Below are 14,673 nucleotides of genomic sequence, written 5' to 3'. Positions count from 1 at the left end.
GGGTCGCCTCAGGTCAACCAACCAACAGGGAGGAAACCAGCCGCACCCATCAGCAGAAAAGCGGGTTAAAGTTTTACTGAACTCTGCCCACCAGGACAACACCCAACTCTATCTACCACCAGTCCCTCCCATCAGGAAGCTTGCACAAGCATCTTAGATAGCCTCATCCACCAGAGGGCAGACAGCAGAAGCAAGAAGAACTACAGTTCTGCAGCCTGTGGAACATAAACCACATTCACAGAAAGACAGACAAGATGAAAAGGCAGAAGGCTATGTACCAGATAAAGGAACAAGATAAAACCCCAGAAAAACAACTAAATGAAGTGGAGATAGGCAACCTTCCAGAAAAAGAATTCAGAAAAATGATAGTGAAGATGATCCAGGACCTCAGAAAAAGAATGGAGGCAAAGATCGAGAAGATGCAAGAAATGTTTCACAAGGACTTTGAAGAATTAAAGAACAAACACCTAGAAGAACTAAAGGACAAAACAGAGATGAACAACACAATAACTGAAATGAAAAATATACTAGAAGGAATCAATAGCAGAATAACTGAGGCAGAAGAATGGATAAGTGACTTGGAAGACAGAACGGTGGAATTCACTGCTGTGGAAAAGAATAAAGACAAAAGAATGAAAAGAAATGAAGACAGCCTAAGAGACCTCTGGGACAACATTTAACACACTAACATTCACATTATAGGGGTTCCAGAAGAAGAAGAGAGACAGAAAAGGACCTGAGAAAATATTTGAAAAGATTATAGTTGAAAACTTCCCTAACGTGGGAAAGGAAATAGCCACCCAAGTCCAGGAAGCACAGAGAGTCCCAGCAGGATAAACCCAAGGAGAAACACGCCGAGACACATAGTAATCAAATTGACAAAAATTGAAGACAAAGAAAAATTATTAAAAGCAACAAGGGGAAAATGATAAATAACGTACAAGGGAACTCCCATAAGGTTAACAGCTGATTTCTCAGCAGAAACTCTACAAGCCAGAAGGGAGTGGCACCATATATTTACAGTGATGAAACGGAAGAACCTATAACCAAGATTACTCTACCCAGCAAGGATCTCAGATTTGATGGAGAAATCAAAAGCTTTACAGACAAGCAAAAGCTAAGAGAATTCAGCACCACCAAACCAGCTCAAAAGCAAATGCTAAAGGAACTTCTCTAAGTGGGAAACACAAGAGAATAAAAGGACCTACGAAAACAAACCCAAAACAATTAAGAAAATGGTAATAGGAACATACATATCGATAATTACCTTAAATGTGAATGGATTAAATGCTCCAACCAAAACACATAGACCAGCTGAATGGATATAAAAACAAGACCTATATATATGCTGTCTACAAGAGACCCACTTCAGACCTAGGGACACATACAGACTGAAAGTGGGGGAACGGAAAAAGATATTCCATGCCAATGGAAATCAAAAGAAAGCTGGAGTAGCAATACTCATATCGATGAAATAAGACTTTAAAATAAAGACTGTAACAAGAGACAAGGAAGGACAGTACATATTGATCAAGGGATCAATCCAAGAAGAAGATATAACAATTATAAATATCTATGCACCCAACATAGGAGCACCTCAATACATAAGGCAAATGATAACAGTTGTAAAAGAGGAAATCAACAGTAACACAATAATAGTGGGGGACTTTAACACCCCATTCATACCAATGGACAGATCATCAAGACAGAAAATTAATAAGGAAACACAAACTTTAAATGACACAATAGACCAGACAGATTTGATATTTATAGGACATTCCATCCAAAAACAGCAGATTACACTTTCGTCTCAAATGCACATGGAGCATTCTCCAGGATAGATCACATCTTGGGTCACAAATCAAGCCTCAGTAAATTTAAGAAAATTGAAATCACATCAAGCATCTTTTCTGACCACAATTCTAGGAGATAAGAAATAAAGTACAGGGGAACAAACATAAAGCACACAAACACATGGAGGCTAAACAATACGTTACTAAATAATCAAGAGGTCACTGAAGAAATCAAAGAGGAAATCAAAAAATACCTAGAGACAAATGATGACAAAATCACGACGATCCAAAAGCTATGAGATGCAGCAAAAGTAGTTCTAAGAGGGAAGTTTATAGCAATACAATCCTACCTCAAGAAACAAGAAAAATCTCAAATAAACAATCTAACCTCATACATAAAGGAACTAGAGAAGAAAGAATAAACAAAACCCAAAGTCAGTAGAAGGAAAGAAACCATTATGATCAGATTAGAAATAAATGAAATAGAAACAAAGAAAACAATAGCAAAGATCAATAAAACTAAAAGCTGGTTCTCTGAGAAGATAAACAAAATTGATAAACCTTTAGCCAGATTCATCAAGAAAAGAGGGAGAAGACTCACATCAATAAAATTAGAAATGAAAAAGGAGAAGTTACAATGGACACCGCAGAAATACAAAGTGTCATAAAAGAATAGTACAAGGAACTCTATGCCAATAAAATGGACAACCTGGAAGAAATGGACAAATTCTTAGAAGGATGTAACCTTCCAAGACTGAACCATGAAGAAATAGAAAATAAGAAAAGACCAATCACAAGTAATGAAATTGAAACTGTGATTAAAAATCTTCCAACAAACAAAAGTCCAGAACCAGATGGCTTCACAGGTGAATTCTATCAAACATTTAGAGAAGAGCTAACACCCATGTTTCTCAAACTCTTCCAAAAAACTGCAGAGGAAGGAACACTCCCAAACTCATTCTATGAGGCCACAATCACCCTGATACCAAAACCAGACAAAGATACTAAAAGAAAAGAAAATTACAGACCAATATCACTGATGGATATAGATGCAAAAATCCTCAACAAAATACTAGCAAACAGAATCCAACAACACATTAAAAGGATCACACACCATGATCAAATGGGATTTATCCCAAGGATGCAAGGATTCTTTAACATATGCAAATCAATCAGTGTGATACACCATATTAACAAATTGAAGAATAAAAACCATATGATCGTCTCAATAGATGCAGAAAAAGCTTGTGACAAAATTCAACACCCATTTATGATAAAAACTCTCCAGAAAATGGGCATAGAGGGAAGCTACCTCAACATAATAAAGGCGATATATGACAAACCCACAGCAAACATCATTCTCAGCTGTGAAAAGCTGAAAGCATTTCCTCTAAGATCAGGAACAAGACAAGGATGTCCACTCTCACCACTATTATTCAATAACGTTTTGGAAGTCCTAGCCATGGCAATCAGAGAGGAAAAAGAAATAAAAGGAATACAAATTGGAAAAGAAGAAGTAAAACTGTCACTGTTTGCAGATGACATGATACTATACATAGAGAATCCTAAAAATGCCACCAGAAAACTACTAGACTTAATCAATGAATGTGGTAAAGTTGCAGGATACAAAATTAATGCACAGAAATCTCCTGCATTCCTGTACACTAACAACAAAAGATCAGAAAGGGAAATTAAGGAAACAATCCCATTCACCATTGCAACAAACAGAATAAAATACCTAGCAATAAACCTACGTAAGGAGGTAAAGACCTGTACTCAGAAAACTATAAGACACTGATGAAAGAAATCAAAGATGGCACAAACAGATGGAGAGATATACCATGTTCTTGGATTGGAAGAATCAATATTGTGAAAATGACTATACTACCCAAAGCAATCTACAGATTCAATGCAATCCCTATCAAATTACCAATGGCATTTTTCACAGAACTAGAACAAAAAATTTTACAATTTGTATGGAGATACAAAAGACCCCGAATAGCCAAAGCAATCTTGAGAAAGAAAAATGGAGCTAGAGGAATCAGACTCCCTGACTTCAGACTATACTACAAAGCTACAGTAATCAAGACAATATGGTACTGGCACACAAACAGAAATATAATCAATGGAAATGGATAGAAAGCCCAGAGATAAACCCATGAATCTATGGTCAACTCATCTATGACAAATGAGGCAAGGATATACAATGGAGAAAAGACAGTCTCTTCAATAAGTGGTGCTGGGAACACTGGACAGCTATATGTAAAAGAATGAAATTAGAACACCCCCTAACACCATACACAAAAATAAACTCAAAATGGATGAAAGACCTAAATGTAAGACCGGACACTATAAAACTCTTAGAGGAAAACATAGGAAGAACACTCTATGACATAAATCACAGCAAGATCTTTTTTGATCCACCTCCTAGAGTAATGGAAATAAAAACAGAAATAAACAAATGGGACCTAATGCAGCTTAAAAGCTTTTGCACAGCAAAGGAAACCAAAAACAAGATGAAAAGACAACGCTCAGAATGGGAGAAAATATTCGCAAACGAATCAATGGACAAAGGATTAATCTCCAAAATATATAAACAGCTCATGCAGCTCAATATTAAAGAAACAAACAACCCAATCCAAAACTGGGCAGAAGACCTAACTTGACATCTCCAAAGAAGACATACAGATGGCCAAGAAGCACATGAAAAGCTGCTCAGCATCACTAATTATTAGAGAAATGCAGATCAAAACTACAATGAGGTATCACCTCACACCAGTTAGAATGGGCATCATCAGAAAATCTACAAACAACAAATGCTGGAGAGGGTGTGGAGAAAAGGGAACCCTCTTGCACTGCTGGGAATGTAAATTGATACAGCCACTATGCAGAACAGTATAGGAGTTCCTTAAAACCTACAAATAGAATTACTGTTTGATCCAGAAATCCTAGGCACATATCCAGACACAACTATAATTCAAAAAGACACATGCAACCCTATAGCCAAGACATGGAAACAACCTAAACGTCCATCAACAGATAAATGGATAACGAAGATGTGGTATAGATATACAATGGAATACTACTCAGCCATAAAAAAGAATGAAATAATGCCATTTGCAGCAACATGGACACAACCAGAGATTATCATACTAAGTGAAGTAAGTCAGAAAGCGAAAGACAAATACCATTATGTTATCACTTAAATGTAGTATCTAATACAAATGAACCTATCTACAAAACAGAAACAGAATCAAGGACGTAGAGAACAGACTTGTGGTTGCCAAGGGGAAGGGGGTGGGGGAGGGGTGGACTGGGAGTTTGAGGTTAGCAGATGCAAACTATTCTACATAGGATGGATAAACAACAAGGTCCTACTGTATAGCACAGGGAACTACATTCAACATCCTATGATAAACCATAAAGGAAAAAATATTTTAAAAAGAATGTGTATATGTGTATAACTGAATCACTTTGCTGTAGAGCAGAAATTAGTACAACATTGTAAATCAGCTATACTTCAATAAAAAAATAAATTAAAATAAAATCTATGCCCCACAAAGGCACTAGGCCCAGACTGTTACATGGGTGAATTTGTCTCAATAAAACGAATAATCTCTATTTTATTCCTAGATATTAAAAAGGAAAAGGCCCCTAACTCATTCTGCGAGGTGAGCACAAACACATACACACCAAATGCTACAAGCTGGGTTCTATGGGCCAAATCTTTCTTGCCAATTATGTTTAGATAGCATTTTTTAATGCTGAATATAAATGTTATGAGACCCAACATCCATTCTCCTATTACCACAGTCCCCTCTTCTCTCTTTGTGAACCTCATCTACTCCACTTGACTCAACTTTTTAAAACAAATTTGGCTCCTCTAGGCATTTGAGTTTACAATTCTTACCACATACCAATTTCACTTGTGAATATGAAATTTTAAATTCTACCAAAATCTTAGCAAATCAAATCTAGCAGAGCAAAAGAACAAGGCATTATAACTAAACAGAGCTTATATTACAACTAGCTTACCATTAGAAAATTAATTCACAGTAGTCAGTATATTAATATATTAAAGAACCAAAAAATGGGGGAAAAAAGAAGTGGTATATCAATGAATCATTTAATACAGAGATTCTCAGCCTTTGGGGATCCATGGATGGGCTCCAAAGAGGCCATGACAACTTGCAATTCTAAGCACAATATTGGTGTACGGGTGGCGAGTTTCACAGACACATTAATTCTCAAAGAAGTCCACAATTCATGAATCCTTTCATATGTTGCAGCATTATAATAGACTACTCTGAATTAAAAAGATATTGCTGAAGGCCACGCTAAAAACAGGACAGAAGAATATACAATATCAATATTCATACCGATCCATTTTTAAGACAGATTCTTAAATTCGACTTCATTAAAAAGCATGACAGGCATACAATTGTTACTACAAATTGAAGGTTTCTGGTAACCCTGCATCAAGCAAGTCTATCAGTGCCATTTTCAACAGCATTCGCTCATTCTGTGTCTGTGTCACATTTTGGTAATTTATGCAGTAATTCAAATTTTTAACTATTATACTTGTTATGGTGATCTGTAATCAGTGATCTTTGATATTATTACTGTAATTGTTTTGTGGCACCACAAAGCCATCCATACAAGATGGCAAACGTAATCCATACGTGTTGTGTGTGTTCTGACTGCTCCACTAACCAACCATTCCCCCATCTCCCTCCCTCCAGACCTCCCTGTTCCCTGAGACACACAGTATGGAAAGTAGGCCAATTTTGTGTTCAAGTGAAAGGAAGAGTACGGGTCTCTCATTTAAAGCAAAAGCTAGAAATGATTAAGCTTAGCGAGGAAGGCACGTCAAAACCCAAGACAGGCCCAAAGCTAGGCCTCTTTCACCAGGCAGTTAGCCAAGTTGTGAATGCAAAGGAAAAATTCTTGAAGAAAACAGAAAGTGTTACTCCAGTGAACACATGAATGATAAGAAAGCAAAACAGCCTTATTGCTGATATGGAGAAGTTCTGGATAGAAGATCAAAACAGCCACGGACTCTCTTAAGCCAAAGCCTATTCCAGAGCAGGGCCCTAACTCTCTTCAATTCTATGAAGGCTGAGAGAGGTGAGGAAGCTGCAGAAGAAATGTTCGAAGCCAGCAGAGGTTGGTTCATGAGATTTAAGGAAAGAAGCCGTCTCCATAACATCAAAGAGCAAAGTGAAGTAGCAAGTGCTGACGTATAATAGAAGCTGCAGCAAGTTATCTAGAAGATCTAGCTAAGATAATTTAAAAAGGGGGCTACGCCAAACAACAGACTTTCAACGTATGAAACAGCCTTCTATTGGAAGAAGACACCATCTAGGGCTTTCCCAGCTAAGGAGAAATGAATGCCTGGCTTCAAAGCTTCACAGGACAAGCTGACTCGCTTGTTAAGGGCTATTGTACTTGGCTTTAAGTTGCTCATTTAGCAATATGCTGATTTACCATTCTGAAAATCTGAGGACCCTGAAAGATGATGCTCACTCTACTCTGCCTATCTCTATCAATGGCACAACAAAGCCTATATGACAGCACAGCTGTTTACAACATTGTTTGCTGAATATTTTAAAACCACTGCTGAGAACTATTGCTCAGAAAAAAAAGATTTCTTTCAAAATATGACTGCTCATTGGCAACACACCTGGTCAACCCAAGAGCTCTGATGGAGATGCACAACAAGATTAATGACGTTTTCATGCCTCCTAACACAACATCCATTTGGCAGCCGTGGATCAAGAAGTAATTCTGACTTTCAAGTGTTATTATTTAAGAAATACACTTTGTAAGGCTATAGCTAGAAATTCCTCTACTGGATTTGGGCAAATTCAACTGAAAACCTTTTGGAAAGGATTCACCATTCTAGATGCCATGAAGAACATTCATGATTCATGGGAAGAGGTCGAAGTATCAACATGCACAGGAGTTTGGAAGAAGTTGATTCCAGCCCTCATGGATGACTTGAGGGGTTCAAGACTCCAGTGGAGGAAGAAACAGCAGGTGTGGTAGAAATAGCAAGAGAACCAGAATTAGAAGTGGAGCCTGAAGATGTGACAGAATTGCTTCAATCTCATGATAAAACCTGAACAGATAAGGAGTTGCTTCCTACAGTTGAGCAAACAAAGGGGTTTCTTGAGATGGAATCTACTCCTGGTGAAGATGCTGTATAGACTGTTGAAATGGTAACAAAGAATTGAGAACATCACATAAATTTAGCTGATAAAGCAATGGCAGAGTTTCAGAGAATTGACTCCAGTTTTGAAAGAAGTTTTACTGTGGGTAAAATGCTATCAAACAGCCTTGCATGCTACAGAAAAACAGCTCCTAAAAGGAAGAGTCGATCGATGTGGCAAACTTGGTCGCTGTCTCATTTTGAGAAATTCCCACGGCCACCCCAGCCCTCAGCAGCCACCACCCTGATCAGTCGGCAGCATCAACATCGAGGCACAGCCCTCCAGCAGCAAAGAAATTATGACTCGCTGAAGGCTCAGATAATGATTAGCAATCTTTACCAATGAAGTATTTTTTAAATTAAGGTATGTACATTGTTTTTTAAGACATAATGCTATTGTACACTTAATAGACTACAGTATAGTGTAAACATAACTTTTCTATGCACTGGGAAACCAAAAATTCATGTGACTAGCTTTATCACAATATTCTCTCTATTGTGGTATCTGGAACCGATCCTGCAACATCTCCAAGGTATGTCTGAACTTACTTCGAAGACAATCCTTCGGATGTTTTTCACATACAGTGTCACATAATCATCGATGTAGGTAGACAGGTTGCCGGGCTGTATATCATACCAATTCAACATCAAAGCTGCTTCATTTTCATTATTTCCACTCCATGTGATGACGGAGGGATGAGATTTCAGTCTCCTGACCTAAAATTGAAGAAAACATAAAATAATTTTCAAATGCTCAACATAAGAGAGCTCAGAGCTGTAATTACTCATAAAGTTACAGCCATTGTCTTTCTGTACATGTATTTTTACGTGCCAGGAACTCATCAGAAAATGAGCAGTAATGTTACATGTGGGAAGACATTTTAAGAAATCGCTGAGATTCTTTTTATCTAGATTTTATAAACATTGAGAAAATAGGGTTCCTCTTCTCGCCATATAACTAAAGAAAATGTAATCCCTTTCATTAAAAGAGAAAAATAAATCAACCTCATCGTTATCTGACTTGCCACAAAAAGGTTCTAAGAAATACAAAAGGCAGGAGACGTTACGTTACAGGGCTTAGCTTCTCAAGAGCAAGTTGGAGTTTTCTGTGAAGAAAGAAATGAGGCAGAACAAACACTACTGCTGAGAGAGGAACTGAAGTTCCCACACAGTTTCCACCAAGATCAGAAAACCAGGACAGTTAGAGAGGGTTTTACAAAGCAAGTGAGTACCAGAGACACTCTGAAAGTTAAGGACAAATATATGGAATATTCTAAAGGAAAAAAGATTAGGACATCAAGAGGCTGTCCCCTGAAATAACTATCAATGTCCTGTCTTAGGAAATCAACTGGACTTCCCTGGTGGCACAGTGGTTAAGAATCCGCCTGCCAATGCAGGGGACACGGGTTCAAGCCCTGGTCCGGGAAGATCCCACATGCTGCAGAGCAACTGGGCCCGTGTGACAAAATTACCGAGCCTGTGCTCTACAGCCCGCAAGCCACAACTACAAGTAAGTCACTGAATATATCTAAAGATAGAAGAAGAAATTAGGGAATCTGAATATCCTGCCTGCCTTAAGAGTTGAGGTCTGAGTGAACTGGGCTCACTGCCCGCCCTACATAAACGTGAAAGGATCCAGTTCTTCTGACACACTGGAAGATGTAGCCCAGCAGAAGAAGGCAATTAAAGCTCTTTGCCAACAACAGAGTGAGTCAACAGTCAAGGGAAATTCTTTTCAAACATGTTTCAGCAATATAACCTCATTGGTATTTATAGCTTCTCTTGCACTGTAATGGACGATTACGTGATGGATCCCAGCTGATGTTCTCTCCGTGGTCTCCATTCAATATGCCAAGTAACCCATACATGAAGTAGAGACGCAGTAAGAATATCTTAAAGAGATATATCTCATTAAAAAAATTAAAGTCTTGTGTTTTTTCTTAACCAGTCTTATAAACAGTATTTCCTTATTTGCCTCTGTATATGCCCACGTAAGTGAGGGCTGTGACCAACTGTGACAGGCATGTTTATGGTACTGATGAAAACACAAATACAGATACTGAAGAGACAAAAAGCTTCAGTGACTCTGTGCTACACACACCCTTCGAACTGACCTAGAATTTTCCGGTGAGCTTTACTTTAAAATTTTAATAAACTCTGCAATTAAAAAGTTCTCCTCTTTAAAATATATAAAAGAACTGAAAACACATAGATATCATATTTTACTTGTGTGACAGAAAATTAAAAATAAAACTGACATGTTTACAACCTACATAACTATAATTAATATTTTAAAAGTTATTCATTCATCCATCCATCTATACATCTGATGAATAAAACAGCCAGATCATGGGGACATACAGGGAGGAACATGCCCTAGGCCTCAGGGATATTATAATTTTGATGCAGTGACAAAATATCGAAAACGTAATTTCAAGTGTGATGTATGTCACAAAGGGAAAATGACCTAATCTAGACTTGCAGACATAGAAAGCTTCTTCCCAGAGAGTCATGCCCAAGGTGAGACGGGCCAGAAAAACACGAGCGAGGTGGTCCACAGGAGAGGGTAATAGAGAAGGCGCTCCGGGGCACAGAGAGTACGGGGAAAACGGCGCTTGATGAGGCTGGAGAGGGAGGCTGAGACAGGATAGTGCATGGTGAGGACCTTTAATTTTATCTGGAGGGCTCTGAGCAAGGGATGATTCAATGTTCATTCTCTAAACTTCAGAAAACTACAGAAAACAAATTATGACATGGTGAACTATTATAAGGCAATCACACTTATAACACACAATCCAGCCAAAGAAAGAAAACTTTACCAAGCACCCCAGAAGCCCTCATGTACCCCTTCCTAATCGTAGCCCCTCCTTCCTTCCAAAAGTAACCACTATCTTGAGTGTTATAATAATCTTTTTTTTTCATTTCTTTTGTGTTTTCACACAAAAATACATTCACAGACACTCTAATTACGAACTCGTGGATTTTAACATACTTGATGGATTTCAATCCACTGACATTCTTATCCTTATTGAATTTCAAGTTGTCCCACTTTTGGTTGGTCAGAGTCTCATCAAAGTTCTTTTAACGTATCTTTGATAGTTTCCTTGTTATTGGTATGCCAAAATATTTCAGGACCATCTAGTATACTTCCTGTCCCAGACTTGGTATCAGCCATTTCTCTAAGAACCCTTCTCTTAGTGGGATTATTTCAATATAAGAATGCTCAATATGACTAGGTTGTTCACTGTTTCTAGGTCTTTTCAGTGGACAGAGCTAGGATACAATCACTTCTTTGCATTCATAGATCTATAAATATAAAAGTGCTTATATGTGGAATGTAAAAGAAATCAAGGAGTCAAGAATCACTTAAAATTTTTGACCTGAGAAATTCAAAGACTGGCATCGCCATTTATTGAGGTGGGGAAAACTGCAAGAAAAGCAAGTCTGGGGAAGGTAATATAAGTTTGGTTTGGACATGTTACATTTGAGATTCCTATTAGACCTCCAAGTAGAGGCACCAAGTAGGCAGCTGGATAATAAGAACGAGGAATTCAGCAGATGAGTCAGGGCCAGGAATAAATCTGACAGTCATCAGCCAATAGGAAGAGTTAAAGTCATGAGACTGGGTGGAATCGCCTAGGTAGTCAATTACCTGACTGATTTTTTTCATGGGATTTAGTAAAGAGAACAACAAAAAGAAACAAGGAGAAGAAACTAAACACAACACTGTAAATCAACTATATTTCAATAAAAATTTTTTTAAAAAGAAGAAACAAGGAGAGGTTTAACAAAAGGCAGAACTAAAACTTAAGCCTTTACTTCTACTTGAAATGGTAATAACATACCTGGTAAGAAACTTCTGCTCTCACTGAATCCATGAAATCCTGATCAGTTGGGTAAAGTGCACAGGCAAACATAAAATCCTGCCATACCTATCAAATCAAATAAAAGGCAATATAGCACTTCCATAGATTTTACTGCCCAGAAAGAAATTCTTCATTCTGAACTTTGGGCATTATCTTTCATGCAAATGAAAAATCAACTTAGCCCAATGAGTGTGATCATTTGAGCATCACACAGCATGAGGTACTGGGAAAGGCACTCACAGACTCTCTGGAACTGTAGGGAAACCTGAGAAGAGAAAATGTTAGGTAGGCAGAAAAGAAAAAGAAGAAAAGGGAATTCAAATAATGAAACAGTGCTTGTGCTGAGGGGAATATGAAATTCAGTAAGAAGCTTTCTCCCAACCCCTTCTCACTCCTGATTCACTCTGATTTTCACCAGGAATTTGGTACTGAGTGATGGCCCAGACTGTTAAGAAACGTATTTTGTTTATAAAGGAATTAACTTCATGGCCAAAAGGATTACTACATGGACAGTTTAGAAATGAAACCACTTAAGTGCATTGCTAGGGAGGCCATTACGACGCAGTAGTTGGCCTGACTCAGAACTTCAGTTCCACCATATACCCACTGTGTGAGTTTGGGCTAGTTAACTTCTCCACATGTCAGTTTTCCTACCTGTAAAATGGGGATAGAGAACAACAGTAACTACCTCATAGAGTGGGCATGAAGCTAAAATAAACTAATAGCTGCAGAGCACTGAGAACAATGCCTGGAATATTACAGCATATTGTCACATCATCATGACCATGAGCATTGTCAATATTATTAAAATTACTACTCTGCTATGAAGTGCTTTATATTTTAGAACTGTAATGCTAGAACTAAAAGACTATATTTCCTTTGCTTAACCCTCACCAATGCAAACTATGTTCGGAGTACTTAATGACAATATTAAGCACAGCTATTAAAATTTAATTTTATCATTTTTCTTCTCTCTAGGTCTTGTTAGATCTCCTTAAAGTTAAAACTTTTTAATATTGTATTTTCTTTTTTATGCTTACCCACCTATCACAAAGACAATTACAAAGAAAATATAGATATATGCTTAGATATAACCAATACGCAGAATGTCTATCATTTAAAATAATTATGATATTCACTATCAACTATGGCTCAGGGTTTGCGAGATGCCATTTATTCCTTTGCAGAAAAGTGGAACATCATTCCTGGCTCTGAGAAAAGAAGGAATGGGCTATGATATCACTTATATGTGGGATCTAAAATATGACACAAATGAATTTATTTATGACACAGAAACACAGACATAGAAAACAAACTTATGATTATCAAAGGGGAAGGAGCTGGGGAAGGATAAATTAGGAGTTTGGGATTAGCAGATACAAACTACTATATATAAAATAGATAAACAACAAGGTCCTACTGTGTAGCATAGGGAACTATATTCAATATCCTGTAATAAACCATAAAGGAAAAGAATATGCATATATATGTATAACTGAATCACTTCACTGTACACCTGAAACTAGCATAACATTGTAAATCAACTACACTTCAATGACAAAAAAACACAAAGGAATAGGCAATATCACCCACTCAGAACACTGGAGGTCAAACTGAGGATACAGTAAAAAATCAACAAAGAAAATAATGAGCTGTCAATTACTCACCATTATTCCTAGTTCATCACAGAGTTCATAGAATTCATCCTGCTCATAAATTCCTCCTCCCCAAACCCGGAGAGCATTCATGTTAGCATCCACAACAGACTGCAAAAGGAGCCGTAATCTACAGAAGAAGTTTTAAAAACAAATGCCAATTTGAAACCTTGGGGATGTTAAAAAAAATAAAAAGATTAAAAAACCACATTGTGGTTGATAAACACATTTCAAATAGCTGTTAGAAGGACACATTTTTAAATCATGATGGTTTGGATACAACGCTAAGTGAAGAAAGTGAGACAAAATTATATACACATTAACTGTAACCACATTAAATAAACAAACCTACAGAAAAATTACAGGTGAAATCTTTTCTCTGCCTTCCAAATTTCAGTCATGCTATTACACTATTTTTAAAACTAAATTTTTGTTTGTTTTGTTTTTTCTATATGTATTTTTTAATATCTTTATTGGAATATAATTGCTTCACAATTTTGTGTTAGTTTCTGTTGTACAACAAAGTGAATCAGCTATAAGTATACATATATCCCCATATCCCCTCCCTCTTGAGCCTCCCTCCCACCCTCCCTATCCCACCCCTCTAGGTCAACACAAAGCATTGAGCTGATTTCCCGGTGATATGCAGCTGCTTCCCACTAGCTATTTTACATTTGGTAGTGTATATATGTCAATGCTACTCTCCCACTTCATCCCAGCTTCCCCTTCACCCCGTGTCCTCAAGTCAGTTCTCTACGTCTGCATCTTTATTCCTGCCCTGCCACTAGGTTCATCAGTACCGTTTCTTTAGATTCCATATATGTGCATTAGCATACAGTATTTGTTTTTCTCTTTCTGAATTACTTCACTCTGTATGACAGACTCTAGGTCCATCCACCTCATTACAAATAACTCAATTTCGTTCCTTTTTGTGGCTGAGTAATATTCCATTGTATATATGTGCCACATCTTCTTTATCCATTCATCTGTCAATGGACACTTAAGTTGCTTCCATGTCCTGGCTATTGTAAACAGAGCTGCAATGAATATTGTGGTACACGACTCTTTTTGAATTATGGTTTTCTCAGGGTATGTGCTCAGTAGTGGGATTGCTGGGTCATATGGTAGTTCTATTTGTAGTTTTTTAA

At 37.4% G+C, this 14,673-nt stretch overlaps 1 protein-coding gene across 5 annotated transcripts in view; it reads right to left on the bottom strand.

Moving 5' to 3' along the window:
* The window catches only part of MANBA (mannosidase beta), a 113,739-nt gene that overhangs the window by 45,403 nt on the left and 53,663 nt on the right, over positions 1 to 14,673 (bottom strand). For 4 of the 5 annotated variants that reach the window (XM_033857363.2, XM_073805561.1, XM_073805562.1 and 1 more), the window contains 3 exons: positions 13,538 to 13,655; positions 11,850 to 11,936; positions 8,554 to 8,721 (listed from right to left, as the gene is read on the bottom strand). In XM_033857363.2, the coding sequence (XP_033713254.1) occupies positions 8,554 to 8,721; positions 11,850 to 11,936; positions 13,538 to 13,655 (373 nt within the window). The remainder of the gene's footprint in view (positions 1 to 8,553; positions 8,722 to 11,849; positions 11,937 to 13,537; positions 13,656 to 14,673) is intronic. The other variant, XM_073805560.1, reaches the window with a different exon arrangement.

This window comes from Tursiops truncatus, chromosome 5, assembly GCF_011762595.2.
Source record: "Tursiops truncatus isolate mTurTru1 chromosome 5, mTurTru1.mat.Y, whole genome shotgun sequence".
Classification (NCBI taxonomy): Eukaryota; Metazoa; Chordata; class Mammalia; order Artiodactyla; family Delphinidae; genus Tursiops; species Tursiops truncatus.
Note: the sequence above shows the minus strand (reverse complement) of the source record. Positions and strands in the feature narration are given on the sequence as shown.